Source organism: Callospermophilus lateralis, chromosome 6, assembly GCF_048772815.1.
Source record: "Callospermophilus lateralis isolate mCalLat2 chromosome 6, mCalLat2.hap1, whole genome shotgun sequence".
Classification (NCBI taxonomy): domain Eukaryota; kingdom Metazoa; phylum Chordata; class Mammalia; order Rodentia; family Sciuridae; genus Callospermophilus; species Callospermophilus lateralis.
The window spans coordinates 16,004,757-16,027,613 of NC_135310.1; the positions used below are offsets into that span (position 1 = coordinate 16,004,757).

Sequence of the window (22,857 nt, forward strand, 5' to 3'; positions counted from 1 at the left end):
GACTCCACAGGACGTGCCTCAGGGTCATTTAGGGTATTTATGGTGACCATTTTACTTATACTGCTTAGAGGACAATCACTCCTTGTTAGTTCCTGAATCCTTGGTTTTGTGTTAACTTTTACATGATTTTATATTATTGTAGGAAGAAAAGGAAACAAAGAAGGGTCAGGAACTCTCAAGAGAGGGGAACAGGCCATAAAGCATTCTCTACCAAGAATGAAGGGCTGGGCCAAAGGAAAAACATTTGCCAAACACCTGACCTTTAAGAGCTATGTTTCCTAGCCCTATGGGCCCTAGAAACCTCAAATAGCACTGGAGATTCATTCACTGGTGGAAGGAACTAGCACATATCCAGTTGTTTTAAGTAAGTGAGGTCAACTTCACTGGCACCAAAAAGCAGCTCTGGATGTACAGCGCACTTTGTTCCAAGAGACCCCGCAATTCTCCAGCAGTCAGAAGATCTCACAGTTGATCAGATATTTCTAGGCATGTTTCATTTCTTCGCTGTCACATTTATAAAGCTCTGAATGCATTCACAATTTCCAGGAAAATGGCCTCAGGTAACAACCCCACCAACTTCACATGGACAGTGACCTTCAGAGAGCAGTTTTATCTGGCACCAAAAGCGGGGTTATTTTTCTAGATATGTTTATTTTTAGCTCAAAGACAAAACAGGGGGTGTAGCTCAGTGGCAGAGCACTTGCCTAGCATGCATGAGACCCTGGGCTCTATCCCAGCACTGGAAAAAAAAAGGGGGGGGGACAAAATAAGAAACTCTGTAGTGGAAAATGTACCTCTCAGTTCACACTCTTGCCATCCCTTAGTCCTCATAAAATAAACACTCTAAGTATAAGCAGCAGAAAATAATGTAAACTCTGCAGAAGCAGAAAGTAAATTTGTTTCTTTCAGACTCGCTGGAGGTCCTCTGCTGCAAACAGAATTCACCATGAACCGAGGAGAAGTCTTTGGCCTATTTCATCATTTCCCCGACATTGCGTAACAGGCATATTTCAAATTTACTTTTTTCTCCAACTGCAGCAAAAAGGCAATGAGTCTTGTTTGAGGAACCTGAAAAAGAAGAAAAAAAAATGTTTTAGTAGTAGAAAAACTTTTGGGGTTCAACTGTTACTATGTTGCACTTCTGAAGTTTGGGGCCAGGAGAAAATTCAAGTGACTTCATTCATAAAAAAGCGCCAGGACACTGCAGGGAAGGTTTTCCCTGGGGGAAGACAGACGGGGATTTGGCCTCAGCATGGCTCCTGGATCCAGCACCTGAACTTCCCAACAGATTCCAGAATTTCCACGACTTCCAGATAATGGTCCGCAGGATCCTGTGGACGTTTAGGATTTTAGATTAGGAATCTGGCTGCCTTGGATTTCAGTTCCTCTCTGACATAGTGGGCACAGAAGGCAGGGTCTGAAAATGCTCTGGGGACAAGAGGAAGTGGGTGGACCTGGGACTTCCTGTGGTTAAAGCTTTGTTGGTTTTTCTCAGAGAATACTAAGATCCTTTGCCCACCTTAAATCCTGCAACCTTTTAGAAAGAGAAAGTGATCAGACTACATTTTAAAGATACCAGGGGCTGGGGTTGTGGCTCAGTGGTAGAGTGCTCACCTGGCATGCAGGAGGCACTGAGTTCAACCCTCAGCACCACATAAAAATAAAATACAGATACTGCGGCCACCTAAAACTAAAAAAAAATATATATAAAAGATACCAAAAAGCAGGGTGGTGCACCCCTGTAATCCCAGTGACTCGGGAAGCTGAGGCAGGAGGATGGCAAGCTCGAGGCCAGACTAGGCAACTTAGCGAGGGCCCAAGCAACTTACTGAGACCCTGTCTCAGAATAAAACATAAAAAGGACTGGGGATGTGGCTCAGCGGCAAAGCACTCCTGGGTTCAATCCTTGATACCCAAACAGAAGAAAAACAAATGAAACAAAACACCAAAGTTCCAGAAAAAAAAAAAAATCCTTCACCATTGCAGGAAAAATGGAGATGCAAGCACGTGGCCTTTGATGTGGACGACACCGGGAAGGGTCTCTGTGGGCCACCAGAGCTCACTCTGCTGAAATGCAGTGACCTGGCCTCTCACGGATGACTGAGCCTTATGGAGGTGCAGGGGACGCTTGATGGGTTTAAAAACACAAGACAGAGACAGAGAGGGGACAGGAACTTCAATACTCCCTAACATTGGATTCCAAGTCAGGGGAGTAAATGGAACACAGAAGTGTTACAAGTATAATAAACACGAACAAATAGAAAAAATTTGGGATGTTAGGGAGGGGGTGCACCTGTGCAGCCCCTGCCCCAGAGACATAGCCAGCATCACCTCGGTGGCTCTAGTGGCTGTGGACATGAGTCCAGTGAGCCCTGGGAGTGAGGGGTGCTGGGGGAGAGGGGGGTGGTTTTGCTGGCTGGGGAGGACCTGTTGCGGAGCCACACTGCCTTTGTCCTCTGCAGTATTGTGGTTAGAGGGGCTTAGAGTTTGTGTTCTGTGTTCTCCCATTTTAAGGAAACTTGAAGGGTTGGCAAAAGTAGAGAAAGTCTGATTATAGATGGAAAAAAGAAATCAGACGTGCAATCGCTAAGGTGAGAATGTAAAAAGCAATCAGTTGTTTAGTCAGTGGGAAAGTAGATTGGAAGGCAGAATATAAAACATTCTATTTTGGTTATGGAATGATAAGAAATAAAAAAGTGCCCCCCAGATGCCTTTGAAGGGGATCTAAGAATGTCACAATTGTTGCCTCAGCTTCAGAACATCTCATTTTAGTCAGAAAGGGGAGATTTAATTATCACCATCTTTCAGATGCCAGTGAGGACGGTTTAGGTAGCAGGACATCCATCCTACCTGGACCCTGCCTGGAAATGGGAGAGGGAGAAGGGGTGTTCTACTCCTAGGAAGGCCCAGGGTGAGGCCTGGACCTCTTTCTTAAAGCGCAAGGGTGATGAGCAACTTTTGAGAACCTATGTGAAAATATAAGGTTTCAAGACCCAAATCATAAAGTGCAGGTGCTCTCCTGGGGCATCCTGCAACCCTGTGGTGTGTGAGCTGGGGCTGGACAGGCCCTGTCCACAGAAGGGCTGGTACAGCTCTACCCTACTCAAGGTTCATTCATGAGCCAACTGCAGTACACACACCCGTGATCCCCAGTGACTCTGGAGGCTGAGGCAGGAGGACTGCAACTTTGAGGTCAGCCTCAGCAACTTGGCAAGACCCTGTCTCAAAATGAAAAGGGTTGGGGATATAGCTCAGTGGTAGAGCACACCCAGGTTCAACCCTCAGTACCCAAACCACAACAATAACAAAAGATTAATTTATAAATATTAAGTCCCTTTGACAGTTTCTGCCCTAAAAGCAGTTTAAAGAAGAAATGAGCTGGCATCATGCTTCTTTCTGTGTGCATGATTCTAGAAAAGCAGTTCTCTGGTAGATAACTCCCAGCGATAGCAGGGATAGAGTAAGTCTGATTCTGTCCTAAGCACAGCTTTGCACATCAGAATGAAGGGAAGGAGGGAGGACCCGAGTTCCTCAGGGAGCTTCACAGTGTCTTCACTTGGACGGACCCAGCCAAGGCTCAGAAATACGATGAAGGTTCAGGATGAGAAACCAGAAGAACAGAACAAAACAAACCCAAATCCAGTCCCCTCCAAACAAAAGAAGGAACAGCAGGATCGATTTCAATGGGACAAAAACTTATTGTAATTCTCACTGTTCAGTGGCATCTGAAGGAAGGAACCAGGCCCTCATCCAGCCTGAGGAAAGCACCCCAGGGAAGTCTCGGGACAGAGGAGCCGAAGCTCAAATCCCCTGCGACTTCTTGGATCTCACGTCCATATTCAGCCTCATGCATTTCCTAGAGGGGTGAGGCAGGCAGGAAAGGCCAGGAGGGGAGGGAGGAAGGAAAGCAGTCACCCACTGCCTGCTGTCCTCTCCCCACGGGGACACATCTGCACCACGGTCCTTGGAGAATAAGGAATGTGCTGCTCAGCAGCTCAGGGTCCAGGGCCATCTGGGGTCTGGTCCCTGTGACGTCAAAGCTGGCGCATCAGACGTTTCTTTTTCTGATGCCCAATCCAGTCTGAGCCGACGGCCCTTTAAGGGGTCTTATCTTTATTTATTTGTTTATTTTTTAATTTTTTGGGTACCGTGGATTGAACTCAGGGGGGCTTAACCATTGAATTACATCCCTAGCTCTTTTTTTTTTGTTTGTTTTGTTTTTTATTCAGAGACAGGATCTGGCTGAATTGCTAAGGGCCTCACTAAGTTGCTGAGGCTGGCTTTGAACTTGTGATCCTCCTGCCCCAGCCTCCCAAGTCGCTGGGATCGTAGGCATGTGCCACCGTGCCAGCTATTTTTTCTATTGTTAGTAGCTGCAGACCTCTGACTGTTGGTGAAGTGGTCTCTGCTCCCAATGAGAGGCGCAGGCAAGAGAAAGAATGTTTGCTGGATTATTATGTTGAATAGCTGCTGCAGGAGCATTGCTGAAGGGGTCTTAGCCCTTTTCCATTGTTTGAGCAGGTTCAGGTGAGGGATCTGAACTGCTTCCCAGCAGAACAGTATTTAGCAGCTCATGAAGAAGCAGCCTTAGATAAACAAGAGCAAAAAAAATGCAAACTAGAGAATTAAGAGGTAGCTCCATATGCTTAAAAATAATTTTGATAAAGTTCTACCTTTTCATACCTGCATAATTATCTTTAAATGATCATAAATATCTTTAAAAACTCATCCTATTCAACTAGCTGGTATTAAATTTCAGAACGGATGGAAGTCCATGCAGCCTGTGATTGAAGTTAAATGGTCTGGGGGAATAAAGGGTGCGTGAGAGTGAGAGTAGGTGGGTCTGGGCTGAATCCTGGGGTCATTAGCTGTGTGATGTGAGTGGGCTGTTCCGCTCTCTGGGCCAGCATTTACACAGCTCTGATATAAGAATACTGCAAACCTGTGGGTCACAAGAGAGGCAGTGTGGGCAGTGGGAAGGCAACCAGTCAGTCCCATGGCCCTCAGCCTCTGCTTCTTAGTGACCGCCAGGGAAGGACTGGCTTTCCTGAAGCCAGTGGCTTCTCAGGACAACTGTCCCAGAGGGTGTTGTGACCCACCGTGGCAGGTGCTGAGCATAGTGGGAGGTGACCACTGCAGCCCAGTGTCCGACCACAACTCCTGCTGGATCCTCAGATGACCCCAGAGGAACCCTTGTTGGGGAACCCGGCATGTCAAGAAATGAAGGGCCTGGGCATGCGCATCACCAAGGCTGGGGGCACGTCCCTGGGCATCACCATTGGGCTCATGTGACCTACTTGGAGAGCAAGTGAAAAACGACCGAAAGGCTGGAAAAATACTATTCAAGAGAGATGAGAGAACTGTACACACTTGTTCTGGAGACAAGTGACAAATGACAGAAATGTACCATACAGGGCTGTGACATGAGAAGAGAGATTAGTTAGGACAAGGGTCAATTTTCGGCTTAAGAGAAATGATGTTGTTATTTTCTGAAGGCCAGGCTGGGAAATCTGAGACGCTCACAACACAGAGTCAGAACAAAGACCCAAACCACCCTGGTACCAGCGTTGAGGGGGCTCCTTTGTTAAACTAGCCCACTGCATTTCTTTTCTGAGTTTTCTTTTTCAGGAACGATGAAGATAAAACACGTCGTTATGGATAAACGTGGACCTGCTTCTCAGCAGCAAACACATAAGCACCCCCGAATAGACCTCACAGCACAAGACAAACAAGTCCACCCCTTTTCTTGACAGCAATTTATGTAGGCAGCTCCTTGCCTTCGTCCCCACAGCCAGCCCTCAGGCTATAGTGAGGAAGACTTACAGAAAATCGAAAACCTCCCCCCTTGCGGACTCCTGCAGTCAAGTCATGGTCTTGCAGGCCCAGCTTGGGCCTCACTGAGAGTCGGCTGGAGAGGGACCTTTAGGTCAGGCAAGCTCATCTGAAGGCCCAGAATGTTCTGGCAAGAGGGGGGGGTCCTGGGCTAAGGAACAGGGGTGGACGTGTTGGAGGAAGGACTGTCTCCTGAGAAGATGCTGGGCATGCTGCTCTATGAGACGGAGAGGAGGATTGGGAGTACGGCTAGTCTCTCCATGACAGGAAGTTAGGACAGAAGCCAGCAGGTGTGGCCGAGTTGCTGGCTGAGGGGTGGACAGCTCTGGGCTCAGAAGCTGCAAGTGAAGCCCCCGCCCTCCCCAAGCCCAAACCCTGTGGATCAGGAGCCAGCGAGTGCCCTGGTTTCTGCGGCTCTGTCCTCTCTGTGACTCACGGGGCCCCCTGAGTTAGAGGATCTGCCCATCTGTACATGTCCCTCCAGAAACAGGAGAGCCTAGGACACGGCTGTGCCACAGTCGAGGGTTGAATGTGACTCCCAAAGGATACATTAGAGCCCTAATCCTGAGCACCTGTGACAATGACCTGATTTGAAGATAGGGTCTTACGCAGAGTAACTTCGTGAAGATGAGGTCATTGGTGAAGATGTGGGGAAAAGGCACGCTCATACATTGCTGGGGGGACTGCAAATTGGTGCAACTACTTTAGAAAGCAGTATGCAGACTCCTCAGAAAACTCGGAATGGAACCACCATTTGACCTAGTTATCCCACTCCCTGGTTTATACCTAAGGGACTTAAAATCAGCATACTACAGTGATGTAGCCACATCAATGTTCATAGCATCTCAATTCCCAATAGCTAAACTATGGAACCAACCTAGATGCCCTTCAACAGACGAATGGATAAAGAAAATATGGTGTGTATATACACAATGGACTATTACCCAGCCTTAAAGAAGAATGAAATTACGGCATTTTCTGGTAAATGGATGGAACTGGAGAATATCATGCTAATCCCAAATAAGCCAATCCCCCAAAACCAAAGGCTAAATGTTTTCTTTGATACACAGATTCTATTTCATAATGGGGGGGGGGCATCTAGGGAACAATAAAGGTATTTTGGATTAGACAGAGGGGAGAGAAGGGAGGGGAGGGGATAGGAGTATAGGAAAGAAAGTAGAATGAACCAGACATTATTACCCTATGTGCATATGACTATATGACCTGTGTGATTCTATATCATGTACAACCAGAAGAATGAGAAGTTATATGTCATTTATGTATGATGTGTCAAAATGCATTCTACTGTCACGTTTAACTAGTTAGAACAAATAAAAAAATGAATCCTAAAAAACAAAAAAATAGATGAGGTCATTATGGTGGCCCTGAGTCCAATACGACTGGTGTCCTTATGGGAAGAGAAGGCCATGTGAAGACAGACTCGCTGGAGAACCCCAGGGAGAGACTGGAGTGAGGCACTGCGTGGTGAGAATGCCCCAAGGCACCCTTGGAGGAAGTACGACACCTTGCCCCTGACCTTCACACCTCCAGCAGGGCAGGAGGGCAAATTTCTCTTGTTTTAAGCCCCCCTTCTGTGGTACTCTGTTATGGAGGCTCTAGGAAATGAACACACCTCTGGCTCATGAACTTCTACTCTGTACCAAAGAATGTGCGGCAGAGAGGTAAGAAGTTACTCTTTCAAAGGGCCTGCGGACTGACCATTAATTCCAAGTCCACACCTGGGAGTGGACCCAACTCATGGACAGCCATAAGGTAGGAACTTGTAGGAATCAAGGAAGGACTTTAATCACTTTTTTTTTTTTTTTTTGTACAGGGGAGTAAATACAGGACCTCTAAGCCACATCCCCAGCCCTATTTTGTATTTTAGAGACAGGGTCTCACCGAGTTTCTTAGCACCTTGCTGTTGCTGAGGCTGGCTTTGAACTTGTGATCCTCCTGCCTCAGCCTCCTGAGCTGCTGGGATGACGGGTGTACACCACAGTGCCCAGCAACGAATCACTTTTATAACCAGTATCAGAAAAACAAACAAAAAAGGCATTTTAACTGAATCAACAGAAAAGGAAGAAAAAGTAGAAATACAACAGCTTACCTGGAGTGGTCCTGGGAGGGTCTCCTGCAGTTAGAACAAACCTTTCACTTGCTCTGTTTCTGTGTCCAGGTCTATGTCATAAAAGCAGGGCCGAGTGGGAAGCCCCGGCATTGTGCTCATCTGGAGGGAAAACAAATGCCACAGAGTGATCACACTGGACACTGTTGGCCTGGTGACACCAATTCACCACAGCGCTGGGTCCAGCCTCGTGTAATATTAGGCTATGTATACACAGCTTTCTTTAGGTTGGCTAGCTGTTGTTTCTTTTTCTTTCTTTCTTCTTCTTTTTTTTTTTTTAATATTTCTTAGTTGTTGATGGACCTTAATTCTATTTATTTATATGTGGTGCTGAGAATTGAACCCAGTGCCTCACACATGCCAGGCAAGCACTCTTCCACCGAGCTATAACCCTGAGTTGTAGAGTTTTCAATCTCTAGAAAAGCTGAGTGTTGATTCCTGAAATTTAGCCTGTGTGCCCTCCCCATAGTCCACAGCACACCAAACCTTTTCTTCCCAGGCAAATCTTTGTGCTGAACCCCAATTCTGGATGCACGGGTTGTGCGTGTGGGTGGAGTGAGTGGCGGCTTCTCCTCACGGGGAGGTACATGTGCAGTGCAGTGCAGTGTGGAATCTGTTCTGGAGGCCCCAGGCACCTGCCCACCTCGGCCAGTCTCAGGTGTACTTTGAGCCAGGCCCTTGGGCTCAGTGTTTTGTCTGCTTTATGTTCTCAACAACCCACGGGGGAAGTACTTTCATTATTTCCATGTTACAAAGGAAGAAACTGAGGTTCAGAGAGGTGCCCAAGGGAACATGGGTAGTAAATGCCACACAGGGACTCTGACTCTGTCTGCGATGTCACTCCAACTCATGTTCCCACCACCACCTCTGTGACACACAGGGTTTTGCATGGATGACTTCATCCAGCTCCCTGCACCCTTGGACATAGGTACTGACTTTCACCTCACTTTACAGATGAATCCAGGGATGTTTAGGTAGAAAGGCAGATACTTAAGAGTACAGTCAGTGCTGGGAGCAGTGGAGCATGCCTCGGGGACTTGGGAAGCTGAGGCAGGAGGATTATAAGTTCAAGGCCAGCCTTAGCAACTTAGCAAGTCCCTGTCTCAAAACTAAAAATTACAGGAGTTGGGGACATAGTTCAGGGGTATAGAATCTCTGGGTTCGATTCCCAGCACCAAAAAAGGAAAATGAAACAAACCAAACCAAACCAAAAAAGGGTAGTTAGTGGTAGTGCAGAATGAAGCCCAGTTCCTCTCGTCTTTGCTGGGCCAAGTCTGAATGAGCACTGTAAAAGGTGCTCTTTGTCCCTAGCTTCAGAAACCACAGGTGTGCCAGGAAAACGTACTGGTTCCCAGGGATTCTCACACACTAACCCTGCTCCAGGATCTGGACTGTGAGGCTCCCGGATAACCCGCTCCTCCATTTCAGTCTTTCCTGCCGTGCCCTAGCAGTGATCTCACGGGCACAGGGGCATCTGATGGGTACCGGGGCAGTACCTGGGCCTCTGCCTAGCCCAGCTCTCCCAAGGCTAAGTGCTGCATCCCGCAGGGTCCAGCTGCCCCGGCCCACAGCGCCCCTCAGGAGGTGCAGCCAGGAGGCGGTTGGTGCTCACGGGCAACCCGGGCCAGATGGCCTCTTCCCACCTGCCCACTGTTCTCAGCAGAGGCCTGACCTCCATCAGGCCTGCAAGACACAGCTCCTCCATGCTCTGCTTCCTTTCCAGGGGATCGAAATTCACACTTCACCACCCTCTCCTGCCCCATGTATAGGATCTCCTCTCACTCAAAAGGCTGTCTGTGGCCAGCAGCAGCCCGGACGTCTGTTAGGAATTCAGAGCCCCTAGACCTGTTGGAGAAGAGCCTGCAATGACAGCAGGTGCCCAGGGGACTTGGAGGCACACTGCAGCTTGAGGATTCCCAGGGCACCCACTGCCCCTCTCCTTCAGCCCCAGGGAAAGGCAAGGGCCAAAGAACCTTTTAGATCTCCACCCCTGCAGTGCCACCCCCTTCCCACCTGGCAGCTGGTGGAGAGCAAATCTGGGCACCTACAGGCCTCATTAACGGTTCCTCTCTGCCCTGTTAGGCCTGGGAGTAGGAGTGGGGAGGGGAACAGGGCAAGGAGCAGGCGCAGCACACTGTGGTGGCTGGCGGTGGCTGCTGTCTTGTTAATGGAACAGGCCTGCACTTCAGGGCTGTATGGCTAAGAGGGCTTCTGAGGCCTGCCTGCAGGAAAGGTCCCGGAACACATTGGTGGCATCCTGGGCTCCAAATCGCCAACTACAAGGAGACTTTTTTTGGGGGGTGGGTGGTACTGGGGATTGAATCCAGGAGTGCTTAACCACTGAGCTACATCCCCAGCCCTTTAATATATTTATATTTTTATTTGGAGATGGGAGCTTAAAAAGTGGCTTAGGGGCTTGCTAAGTTGCTGAAGCTGGCCTTGAACTTGTATTCCTCTTGCCTCAGTGTCCCAAGTTGCTGGGATTACAGGTGTGCCCCATCATGCCCAGCCATAAAAGCTATTTTAAGATACTTGTACTGCAATCTGCATGGGGCTATGGAGAAGGAAACAGCATTTAATAATTTGAGAGAAATAAAGGAATGATCGTATTCAGCTGTATTTTCCCCATCCCTTAATTCTCTGGGCCCAAAGCATCCTTTACTAGTAAGGAACTCAGGTCAACACTGTGGCAGGTGCTGCTCCGGAGGCTGCAACACTATCCACTTTAAAACAGAATTCAGTAACAGGTGGGTCAAGTTTAAATCCACTTGAGGTGACAAAACCCAAGCAGAACTCTGAAGGAGGTATATGTGGGGCAACAAAAGTTCCAACCGGAGAGTCTACTGTGGATAACCCACTGTCCCCCCTGCTGTGTACCCACTCTTTCTACAGAAGAGAACAGTCAACTCTCCAGCAGGAACTTTGAGCTGATGAGAGGCCAAGACTGACGAAGGCAGGGTATATATGATCCATGTGTTCCTAGAGGAGGAGCCACTGGTCGCCATGAACCAGAATGTGGGTCTTCTGGTCTGATTCTGTGACCAAGTTGGGAGTTCAAGTCAGCTAAAATTCTTTGTGCCAGTAAGTGTGACATGTCTTTCCTTCATTTTGATTTATTCTTTCAAATGGGAGAGAAATGAGTTTAATCAAAAGATTCCCATGTGCCTTCCCAATGATGCAATAAGCCCTTCCAAGAATCTGGACTACTTATTTGGAATAAGCAAGAGCAGACGAGAAACCACACAGCACTCTAGAGCCCAGAGGCTCCCTGGCCTGTGGGTCCACAGTCACCTCTAGTCTACTCCTACGGTGGAACCTTTCCTGATGTGAGCAGAACTTACACCTTCACTTGATATTCTCTCCCCATGAAAAACTTACCAAAGAATCACAGCTCTCAGACGAGACTCAGTTCAGCACTGCAGGAAAAAAAGAGCCCAGACAGCCCTTGGGAGTTGACCCCTGGCCACATGCCCGGGGTCACTGGGCTCCGTGTTTACTTTTTCTCTGTGCCCTCTAAGGAGGCCTCCTGCTTAAAATAACCAAGGAGCCACTAAATTGTACCTACTTGTCATGGAGCATTGGTGGATTCCTTTACAAAGGCCAAGAAACTCAGGCTTTTTGCCCTTCATGACCCTAACTTTGACTATAATAAATCTCCCAAATCTTTAACTTAGGGTTAACATTAGTTTGGGGAAACAGTAGGTTCTACCAATAGCCTTTATGAATATACATTAAACACCAGTAGAGAGAAAATGGGCGGCTGGGATTGTGGCTCAGCGGTAGAGCGCTTGCCTAGCACATGCGAGGCCCTGAGTTCGATCCTCAGCACCACATAAAAATAAATAAATTAAATAAAGGTATTGTGTCCAACTACAACTAAAAAACAAATATTTAATAAAAAAAGAGAAAATGGACATATATTTAAAAAGTAGTCATTTAAGAAGTACAAAAATATTCTTGGCATGAACAGAAAAATTATTATTAAGAATTATTATTCGGAATTATTTCGGGCTGGGGATGTGGCTCAAATGGTCATGCGCTCGCCTGGCATGTGCGGGGCACTGGGTTCGATTCTCAGCACCACATAAAAATAAAATAAAGATGTTGTGCCCACCAAAAACTGAAAAATAAATATTAAAAAATTCTCTCTCTCTCTCTTAAAAAAAAAAAGAATGATTTCAGGTGGGCAGGATAGCACATACCTGCAATCCCAGTGACTCAGGAGGCTGGCAGGATCAGAAGCTTGAGGTCAGTGAGGCCAGCCTCCGAAACTTAGCAAGGCCCTGAGAAACTTAGTGAGATCCTATCTCAAAATTAAGACAAATAGATAAATAAATAAAAAGAGCTGGGGATATAGCTTAGTGGCAAAGCACCCTCGGATTCAATCCCTAGGTACACAGAAAAAAAAGTTGTTTCAAAAAACAATAGAATTTTAATTTCTACTTAACCAAAATATCATTGCAATCAGTTTTGTTGTGCTTGTGAGATAATCTGTTTTCTGATGTCTCCTTAAATCCACTACTTTTTCCTTCTGAATAAGCCATTTAATTTTATTTTGATTCAGAAGAGCAATAGCATTTTTTTATGTACGTATCTGTATTATTATTATTATTTTTTTTTTGGTACCAGAGATTGAACTCAAGGGCATTCGACCCCTGAGCTCCAGCCCCAGCCCTATTTTGTATTTTATTAAGAGACAGGGTCTCACTGAGTTGCTTAGCACCTTGCTTTTACTGGGGCTGGGCTTTGAACTCGAGATCCTCCCACCTCAGCCTCTTGAGCCACTGAGCTAACGGGTGTGCACCGCCATGCCCAGCTCTGTTTTGTTCTTACAGTGGAAGGAAATCCTCCTACGTTTTTTTTTTTTTTCCCCAGACGATGGCTAATATGTACGACAACTTGTTTAAAATACTTAACCAGAAACAAAACAAGACAAAACACTCCTGTGCTGGTTAACAGTTGTTCAAGTAAATGACATGGAGACCAGGCTAGAAGAATCCCTGAGCAGATAAAACCAGGGAGGCCCCACAGGGACCTACACCTTGCTTGACTTGCAAACACAAGGGAAACTTGACATGAACTCTTTGTTGTAAACAAGATTTTTCTCTTTGATGAAATATCTAAAAATTTAACATCTTTTTAAAGCACAGTTATTTTCTGAACTGTTTCATAGAGTGTCTGGCAATATTAGGCCCTAATAGATATTTTTTTATTATATTGTTATGGTTTTTTTTTTTTTTTTGGCGGGGGGTGGGATTGAACCTAGGGTGCTTAACCACTGAGCCACATCCCCAGCCCTTTTATATTATATTTAGAGACAGGGTCTTGCTAAGTTGCTTAGGGCCTTGATAAGTTGCTGAGGCTGGCTTTGAACTGGCCACTGGGATTAAAGGCATGTGCCACCACACCCAGCTAAAAAAATAATTTTTTTTTAAATGGGGAGTAAAACCAGAGGATGATTAGAGAATAGGACATAAACAAATGATAAGAGAGTTTCTTGGAGATTAGACTCTCTGTTTCTCCCCTTTTCCTTCTTTGGATGTTGAGGGACAGAACTGTTTATATCACATGGTCATTTAGATAATTACATGAGTAACTCTAAGATGATCCTCGAGGAAAAATGGCCCAGTGAAATGTCAAGAGACTGAGGGGAGAAAGAGGGATATTAAAAGTCAATACAGTGAAAATATATAGAGCTGCTAAAATAGGGATGTCTATTGCTTGACTTAGTAGAGATGGAATGTTCTGAATTTTCTTTCCCCCTGAGCAGTTAGGTAATATCTACCCACATAGCTTGTGGCTGCATTTTATTTATTTATTTTTATTATGATTTTTTTAATATTTATTTTTTAGTTATCGGCGGACACAACATCTTTGTCTGTACGTGGTGCTGAGGGTCGAACCTGGGCCGCACTCATGCCAGGCGAGCGCGCTACCGCTTGAGCCACATCCCCAGCCCTTGTGGCTGCATTTTAAAATGGTGTTCTCTCTGACCTATATTTAGTAGTCAGGGTCCTGTGTGGGCTTAAGCTCATTCATCTTTCATGGTGGCTGATCAACCCTACAGAGTAGACTCTCTTGAGAGCCCGGGACTCCCTGAAAGGATGCAGACTGTTTAATTCAGCTCAGAAACCTTGGCTATGAGCTCACTGAGAGAACACCAAGTCGGCCAGGACCTGGTCTGTTATGGTTTGGATATGGTGTCCCCCAAAAGCTCATGTGTGAGACAATGCAACGGAGTTTAGAGGAGAAAAGATCCGGTTGTGCTAGCCTTAACCCAATCAGTGAATTAGTCACCAGATGGGTGAAGTGGGAGGGTGTGGCTGGAGGAGGTGAGAATTGGCAGGCATGGCTTTGGGGTATATATTTGTATCTGGCAAGTGGAGTCTCTCTCTACTTTCTGATCATCATGTGAGCTGCTTCCCTCCGCCACACTCTTCTGCCTTGCCTTGAGCTCCCAGGGATGGAACCGACTGTCTATGGACTGAGACCTCTGAAACCCTGAGCCCCCAAATAAACTTTTCCTCCTCTGTCATTGTTCTGGTGGGGTCCTTTAGACATAGCAGCGAAATAGCTGACTAAAACATGGTCCCTGCATTATATTATATTTAGAGACAGGTCAACCAAACCACATAAAGTAGGCCATGGGTTTTTAATTCTTTAGCTTTTTATATCAAAGGAATAAAGTGAATCAATTCCCAGCTTATAACTTTCCGAAGTGGAGGTCCTGCTCTCAGTGGTCCAGCAGGCACTGCTCGGCTCACATTGTTCCAATTTATTTCAATGGCCTTGAATGAAAGACTGGACAAACACAGTGATTTCTCTCTTCTTTTGAAAGGGAACTAGAAATTTCTTTTAGGGGTAGGAACCCTGTCCTTAATGAACTTTTCTATTAGTTTTTTAAAAATTGCTTTGAAAATTATTTTCAGCATGGAAGGACAGATCATCCATTCCTACCAACCACCTGATGAGGTCAGCATGACCAATATTACTATGCCCCCCCCCTTTTTTTGCAGATTAGGAAAATGAAACATGGAAAAGTTAAGTAATTTGCCCCAAATCACCCAGCTCGTTGGTGGAGACAATGTGACTCTAGAGCTGGAGTCCTACCCTACTAAGCCCCGCTTGTCCCCACACTTCATGGGATATGGTGTCACTCTCTAGTCACAGGAGGCCTGTTTCAACTGCAGAGGCTGGGAAGGTGGATGTGCCCAGGTCAGAAATGTACAAGGAAATGGTATGAGTTCTCCAGGGTTCTCTGCATCCCTCCAAGCTACCAGAGAATTCGTGAAAATACATCTGTACTTTACCATTTTACCCTTGACCCTTCTCCACTTTAACATCTGTTGAAGAATGAGCTATAGAGCTTACATTTTGGATACTATCTTTCCAAATTAAATCTTAAAAACAGAGTCACAGCAGCAGTGAATCAATAATGCCTTAGGGCCATAAAAAAAACAAGGCTTTCAAAATGATAGAAATACATTAACTAGCCAGAGTGTTTCCTTATAAAGAACAGGCTTGTTACCCTTATAAGATCAGATATGGATTATTTTCACCTGTCTGAAAACTGTACCATCAGCATTATTCCCTGAAGTAACTAAAGAACCATCTGCATAATTCAGTTACAAATTTCAGGGAAGGAGTGAGGATGGAGCTCAGAGGCAGAGCTCTTACCTAGCATGCATGAGGCCCTGGTTTGATCCTTAGCACCCAAAACAAAAACAAAACAAAAACAAAATAAAATAAAAGCTACACTCTTTGTAGTTCCTAGTTAAAGTGATCAACTCTGGAACTAAACTAAAGAATTAAGACCCAGAGTATTCAAGAAAATGGGGGCAGTACTGATCAAGAACAGAGTCTGCTTAAGAGAGAAGCCTTTAGAGGTGTGACCAGGTGTGATTCTACACTGAACTGCAGGGCTGAGGGAATGAAAACAAGTCTACCACGTGCAGGTCCCACATCTCGGCAGCATCTTTACTCATTAGCTATTTGGCCTGCAGGTGCTCGCCATGAGAGTCCCCACCAACTCTGGCTATTGAAGATTTCATTGTTTGGAAGCCTAATATTAAGTAATTAAATCCTGGCATCTGAGAAGGCCCGCCCTTGAAAATTATCTGATGGTCTGGGCCTGGGTTTTATCTGTCGGTCCTACTGGTAGTAAAATCATTATTCAGTGTCCCTTTTAAGGAGGGGAGATGGAAGAGGAGCAGTAAGGGTGGGTGACAGGCTTTGCTCTGAGGGCACTGCTGCCCTCCTGTGCCAAGTACTTGAGCTTTGTTTTTTCATTTTGTCTGGCATGGCTTGGCCATATGGCAGGTACAAAGAAACCACAGCGTTTTCTAAAGGGGTTGTCCTATTACCCGTTCTTACCAGCAGAGAACCAGAGCTCCATTGTTCCCCATCCTCACCAACACTTGGTACGATGAGTCTTTTTAATTTCAGACATTCTAGGAGGGACATCATGGTGCTCACTGAGGTTTTTATTTGCAGTTCCTTAATGACTACTGATGGTAAACATAATTTTATGGGCTTTTATCATCCCATACTTTTTTGAATTAAGAGTGTTTAAATCTTTTGCTCATTTCTTAAGAGCTATTTTCTGAGTTTTAAGAGTCTATTTTATATTATAAATGCTCGTTCTTATCAGATAGACGATTGGCAAATATTTTCTCTCACTCTGAAGCTTCTTTAGTTTCCAAATATTTGGAGTTTTTCCAGGTTCTTTCAGTGTTGATTTCTGATTCAATTCCACTGTGGTTACAGAATATATTTTGAGTGATTTGAATCCTTTAAAATTTATTGAGACTTATTTTGTGGTCCAGAATATGGTCTATCTTGGCAAATGTTCTATGTACATTTGCAAAGAATGTGTACTCTGCTGTTGTTGGGTGGAGCGCTCTGTTCATGCCAATTAGGTCATTGGAGAATTGTTCAAGATCTTCATTGATTTCAGTCTGTTTGTTCTGAGAGGGGTTTTAAAATCTCTGATTATATTTGTGGATTTGCCTAATTTCCCCCTTTGCTTCATGTTTATTAAATCTCTGTTATTTTACCTACTGACACAGGATTATGATGTTGGTTGATGAAATGGCAACCCACTTTATTCTTACTTCTACTCTTTATTCTAGTTTAACACTAATGTATTCCTCCAGCTGTCTTTTGGATAGTATCAGCATTTCCACCCCTTTAACTTCAACTTATGCAGTCCCCCCCTCATCTGCAGTCTCTCCTTCCATGGTTTCAGTTACCCACAGTAAATGGTGGTCTAAAAATATAGTACAGTCCTGTGAGAGAGAGAGAAAGGGGTCACGTGCATATCATTGTATTACAGGGTATTGCTATAACTATTCTATTTTATTATTGGTTATTGTCATTAATCTCTTACCATGCCTTATTTGGAAACATTAGCATAGTTATAAAGGTATAGGAAAAGGGCTGGGGATGTAGCTCCATGGTAGAGTGCTTGCTTAATGTGTGTGAAGACTTAGGTTCAATCCCTAGCACTACAAATAAATAGGTAAATAAATAAACAAAACCAATAAATGTATGGGAAAAAACATAGTATATATAGGATTCAGTACTATCTGAAGTTTCAGGCATCCACTGGGGGGAACATGGATCATACCCTTGCTTTTATGGGGGACTACTGTATTTATGTCTTTATGTGGGTTTCTTTGAGGCAGCATGTTTGAGTCTTGTATATTTTAACCAACCTGACAATCTCTGCATTTTAATGGAGGTATGAAGACCATTTATATTTAATGTGATTACTGATATAGTTGGGTTTAAATCTACTATTTTGCTATTATTTTTCTCATTGTCCTACTTGTTCTTTGTTCCTTTCACTCCTTTTCAGCCTTCTTTGGAGAGTTTTTCTTTTTTTCTTTTTTGCAGTACTGGGGTTTGGACGTATGGAATACTATAACAACAAGCTCCACCTTAAAGCTAGATCCCCCATCTTTTTCATTTTTTATTTTGAGTTAGGGTCTTGCTAAGTCGCTAAGTTGGCTAGTCTGGCCTTGAACCTTCAATCCTCGTGCCTCACCCTCCCAAGTAGTTGGGATTACAGGTGTGCACCACCATGCCCAACTGGACTGAGTATTCTTGCTGATTTCATTTGATCTCCTTTGTTGGCTTATTAACTAGAACTCCTTGTCATATTATTTTGATGATTTCATTAGTATTTATAGTATACACATTTAACTTTCCAGTTCACCTTTGAGTGGTAGCCTACTACCTCACATATAGTATAAGGGTCTTACAAAATTGGACTTCCATTTTTCTCTTCAACCTTGTGCGATTGTTGTCATATCTACATTTCTATTATTCTTTGTTCCTGTAGTAATTGTTTTCTTTGTACTGAGGATTGAACCCAGGAGCACTTAACCACTGAGCCACACCCCCCAACCCTTTTTATTTTTTATTTGAGACAGGGTCCCACTAAGTTCCTAAGGGCCTTGCTAAGTTGCTGAGGCTGGCCTTAGAAGTTGAGATCCTTCTGCCTCAGCCTTTTGAGTGGCTGGGATCACAGGTGGGCACCACTGCACTGACTTAATTTATCTTTAAAGAGACTTAAATAATAAGAACAAGTCTTTATATGCACCCAGATAATACTATTTCTAGTAATTCTTCATTCCTGTGAATGAGGGAGATTCAGGTTTCCCACTGATATCCTTTTCTTTCTAACTAAAGGATTTTCATGAACTTGTTTTTTGTGGTTCAAATTGGCTAGTGATGCCCCCTTTTAAGTTTTTACTTATTTAAGAATGTTTTTACTTTACTTTTGCTTTTAAAAGATATTTTAAGTGTGCAAAGACTTTTAGGTTGAGAATTTTCTTTCACTACTTTAAAAACATTGACTGTTTTCTAGCCAGTGTTATTTCCAACAACAAACCAGCTGCCAATTTGTTTCTCTGAACATAAGTGTGTCTTTTATTCTCTAATTGTAAGATTTTCTCCTAATCATTGGCTTGCTTTAATTAATTTATTTACTTACTTTGTGTTAATGGGGATTGGTTCTAGGGCCTTGGGCATACCAACCATGTGCTCTACCAGTGAGTTCCACAACCAGCTCTTACCACTGGCTTTAAACAATTTGGATTAAGATGTGCATTGATAAAATTTCCTTCATGTTTTTGTACTTCGGATTTGTTGACCTCAAATCTATAGGTTTATAGCTTCCAAGTATTTTTGAATTCCTATTTTCCTCTCTAGGTATTTTTGTCCCAAAGTTCACTGATGCTGTTTTCATTCATTTAAGCCTTTTTCTGTTTCATTTTGGCAGTTACTTGTTATGTCTTCCAGTTAACTAATCTTTTCCTTGGCAATGTGAAATCTCCATTAATTATTTTTCCATTTCAGTTATTGTAGTTTCCATTGCTAGAAGTCTGATTTTTTTTTTTAAATAGTATTTATCTCTACTTAACATTTTAAATCTCTCTTCTAGCTTTTGGACATATGGAATACTATAACAACAACTACTTTTAATGTCTCTATCTATTAATTTTGTCATCTGAATAATTAATGGGTGAGTTTTGATTCATTTTCCTCATTATGGGTGGTATTTTCCTACTTCATGTCTGATAATTTTGGACTGAATGTTAGGTATTTTATCTTGTTGGGTATGAATTATTTTTGTATCTCTTTAAGTATTCTTATATTTTGTTCTGGGACCCAGTTCAGTTATATGGAAACAATTCGATCTTTTTAAGATTTTGTTATTAAGCTGGAATGAGAGCTGTGTTTAGTCTAGGATTAATTTTTTTCCCCATTACTGAGGCCAGATTCTCTTAAGAACTCTAATGAGTGCCCCTGGAAAATGAGGCTCTTCACTTTTGGTGCTAGACCCAGGCACCTCTTCTTGGCTCTGTGTGGTATTCACATACTGTTCCCTCTACTTCTTTTGGGGGATCCCTTCCCTGGCTTCAGGTAGTTTCTTCCTACCTGTGTGATCAGCACTCACTTGAATATCCAAGGAAGATGGTTCTCTCTTCTCTGAATCTCTAGCTGCCTCAGTTTCCCTGGATGGACCTCCGGCTCCATATCTTCAACTCAGGGCTTAAGAATCCTCATTAGTAGTACCAAGAGAAAGGAAGAGGAGGAGGTTCCCTCCTCCTCCTCTCTGGGTTCCCTCTCCCTACACAGCAGTCTAGAGCCTCTTTCAAGGCAGGAGGCTAGGATGATGGCAGAGCTCATCCTGTTTGTTTCCTATGTCTCAGGGGTCACTCTTCTTTTCTGCCTAATGCCGGTGTCCAGAGTGAATTTTTAATACACTTCAGCCCATTTTTAAGTTGTTTCAAAGTAAATATAGTTCCTGTTACTCCACCTTTCTTAGAATGTATTTTAAAGACTGTCATTTCTCATTGGATGAGATGATACTATCTCATAAGTGTGAGTAAATTTTATAGGCTGATGGGGGTTTTAAGGTTATTATTATTCCACTTATTACTTAACTAAAAGGCATTTTTTGGGGGAGCATTGCATAATTACAGAATTTGATTTTAAGATCAGTAGCCCAACAATAAAATTATATAAAGTCCAATTCAAAATAAATACATTGAATAAATACAATGAGCTTAAAACTAAATCATTTTCTGAAGTCCAGGGCCAAAACCTCATTCATTTACTGACATATAAAATAAATGCAGAAAACAACCTTTTTGTATAAAAATGCAATCTTTAAAAGGGGACATAAGAAATTGTGTGTTTATGGTGTCAATTGGTATATACAACTTTTTATTGTTTGTATTGCAGTCCTGTGGATTGAACCCAGAGCTTGGTGCATGCTGGGCAAGTGCTCTACCACTGAGCTACATCCCAGGTCCTATACAGCTTTTCTTTTTTTGTGGTCCTGGGGATTGAATCTAGGAGTGCTCTACCACTGAGCTACTTCCCAGGGTTTTTTTTTTTTTTTTTTTTTTTTTTTTTTTTTTTTTTTAAGTTTGAGTCTTACTAAGTGGCTGAGGCTGGCCTTGAACATCCTCCTGCCTTGGTCTCCTGAATCTGCTGGGACCACCACACCCATTCCTATACAACTTTTACAAAGAAAATTATTTATAGAAATGAATAGGAAACGAGGCCACACATATATTCTGTTTAGGTTTATAAACTAACTGAATCCTCCTCCTCCTCCTCCTCCTTTCTCTTAGTACTACTAATGAGGATTCTTAAGATACTGCTCAGTCACCTGCTTTTCTCAAACAAAGCTAAGCAGATTTCCCTGACGCTCTGTTTTTTTGGTGGGTTGGCTCCTTCATGACTTTGCTACGGACAAAAGCAGCGAGAACCATTGGAAGTTTATCATGCCTCTTTCTGCTGCCCTCTCAGTGACCTTGATGAATGAGAGCTTCCCAACCTGGCACATTCCCAAATAAGTATGTGGTTCGGGGATCCGACAAGCATCTGAATAATTCTCTAGAATGTTGAACAGAGCGATACCATCAGCCCATTAGCTATTTTCCCACAGAAATCAAGCCAACAAAGCCTGAATATATATATATATATATATATATATATATATATATATATATATATATGAATGAGAAATATAAATTGTCAACGTAGATACACTTTACAAGAGCAAACATTTCTATGCATCTCTCCTAGCCTGGTGCAGTGGTACGGTGGCACCCAGTTTTGCTAACATGTCACTTTCACTTCCTCCTCCTGCTGTCCCCATCCCCCACTACGATGTCATTTTCTGCAAACCTATAACAAATCTGGTGCTCACATGAAAATTTAATGTTCTAGCATGTTTACTAGATGTGGCAAGACTGCAAGCAACAATTAATTCATTTGCTGTTATATTTTGGGTAGAGGGAAAGTGATCTGGAGCAGAGCTTAGAATTCCCTAAATAAACTGGGGCAGGCTGCAGGCTTCCTAGCCAGCTGCTTCCTCCTGCAGTCAATGGGGATTTCCGTGGGGAAAGGGAAGGCTTGGCTATCTGCTTTGGGAAACAGTGTTCTTAGCCTTTCTTACCTCATTGCCACCAGTACTTTGGGACACTGGTAAAGTAAAAATAGTTCCCAATGAGGGAGAGGATAGGGATTCCTGAGGAGGTTTTATATGTTTATTATTAAAAGATAAAATTACACGAATCTCCCTTTTCTTCTAACTCAGGGGCTGCCAAGCTAAGGCCTGCATCCTATATCTGGCTACCTGCTGATTTTTATAAAGTTTTATTAGAACACAGCAAAAACAAAAAGCAAATCACAGCCTGCCATTTGTGGATATATGGTCTATGGCTGGCTTTGCACTTCTACAGACCTGAGAGGTTAGGATAGATCATGTCTAATCCGCTGAGTCTGTTCCACTAAGCTACTATCCAGACCTTTACAGAAGAGTTAGTTACAGACAAAAAAGAATTTATACCAAGATAGTTGAGGAACTTGAGAACAATGCGGGTATTCCATAACTTTCCCTAAAGACGACCAAGACCAGTTTGAAGATACCGACGGAACAGGAGAGGCTGGTGATGGTGTTTAAATCTAATTAGTGCTTTACCAGATGTGGTGGCACCACCTGTAATCTCAGCAGCTCAGGGGGATGATGCAGGAGGGCCACAAGTTTGAGGCCAGCCTCAGTAACTCAGGGCCTAACCCTGAACAACTTAGTGAGACCCTGTCTTAAAATAAAAAATAAAAAGGGCTGGGGATGCAACTTAGTGGTAAAGTGTCTCTAGGCTCAATCTCTAGCACCAAAATAAATAAACAAACAAACAAACAAACAAACAATTAACTGCTTCAACAGAAGCACTTTCCAAAAATGAAAGGTCAAAGAGAACAACATGGTTCATTCTCAGTATTTTAGGGAATACTGTGGGACAGGCTTTCTCAGATTAAAAGCTATTTAAATATAAGTGATAGTACTTTATGGTATTTTTACTTAGAATCTA

At 43.6% G+C, this 22,857-nt stretch overlaps 1 protein-coding gene across 2 annotated transcripts in view; it reads right to left on the reverse strand.

Annotated features, from left to right (window-relative positions):
- Nucleotides 1-560: 560 nt before the first annotated feature.
- Nucleotides 561-22,857, reverse strand: part of Mthfd1l (methylenetetrahydrofolate dehydrogenase (NADP+ dependent) 1 like) — a 185,740-nt gene continuing 163,443 nt past the window's right edge. For both annotated transcript variants that reach the window (XM_076859640.2, XM_076859643.1), the window contains 2 exons: nt 7,943-8,062; nt 561-1,068 (listed from right to left, as the gene is read on the reverse strand). In XM_076859640.2, the coding sequence (XP_076715755.1) occupies nt 7,973-8,062 (90 nt within the window). In that variant the 3' untranslated portion in view covers nt 561-1,068; nt 7,943-7,972. The remainder of the gene's footprint in view (nt 1,069-7,942; nt 8,063-22,857) is intronic.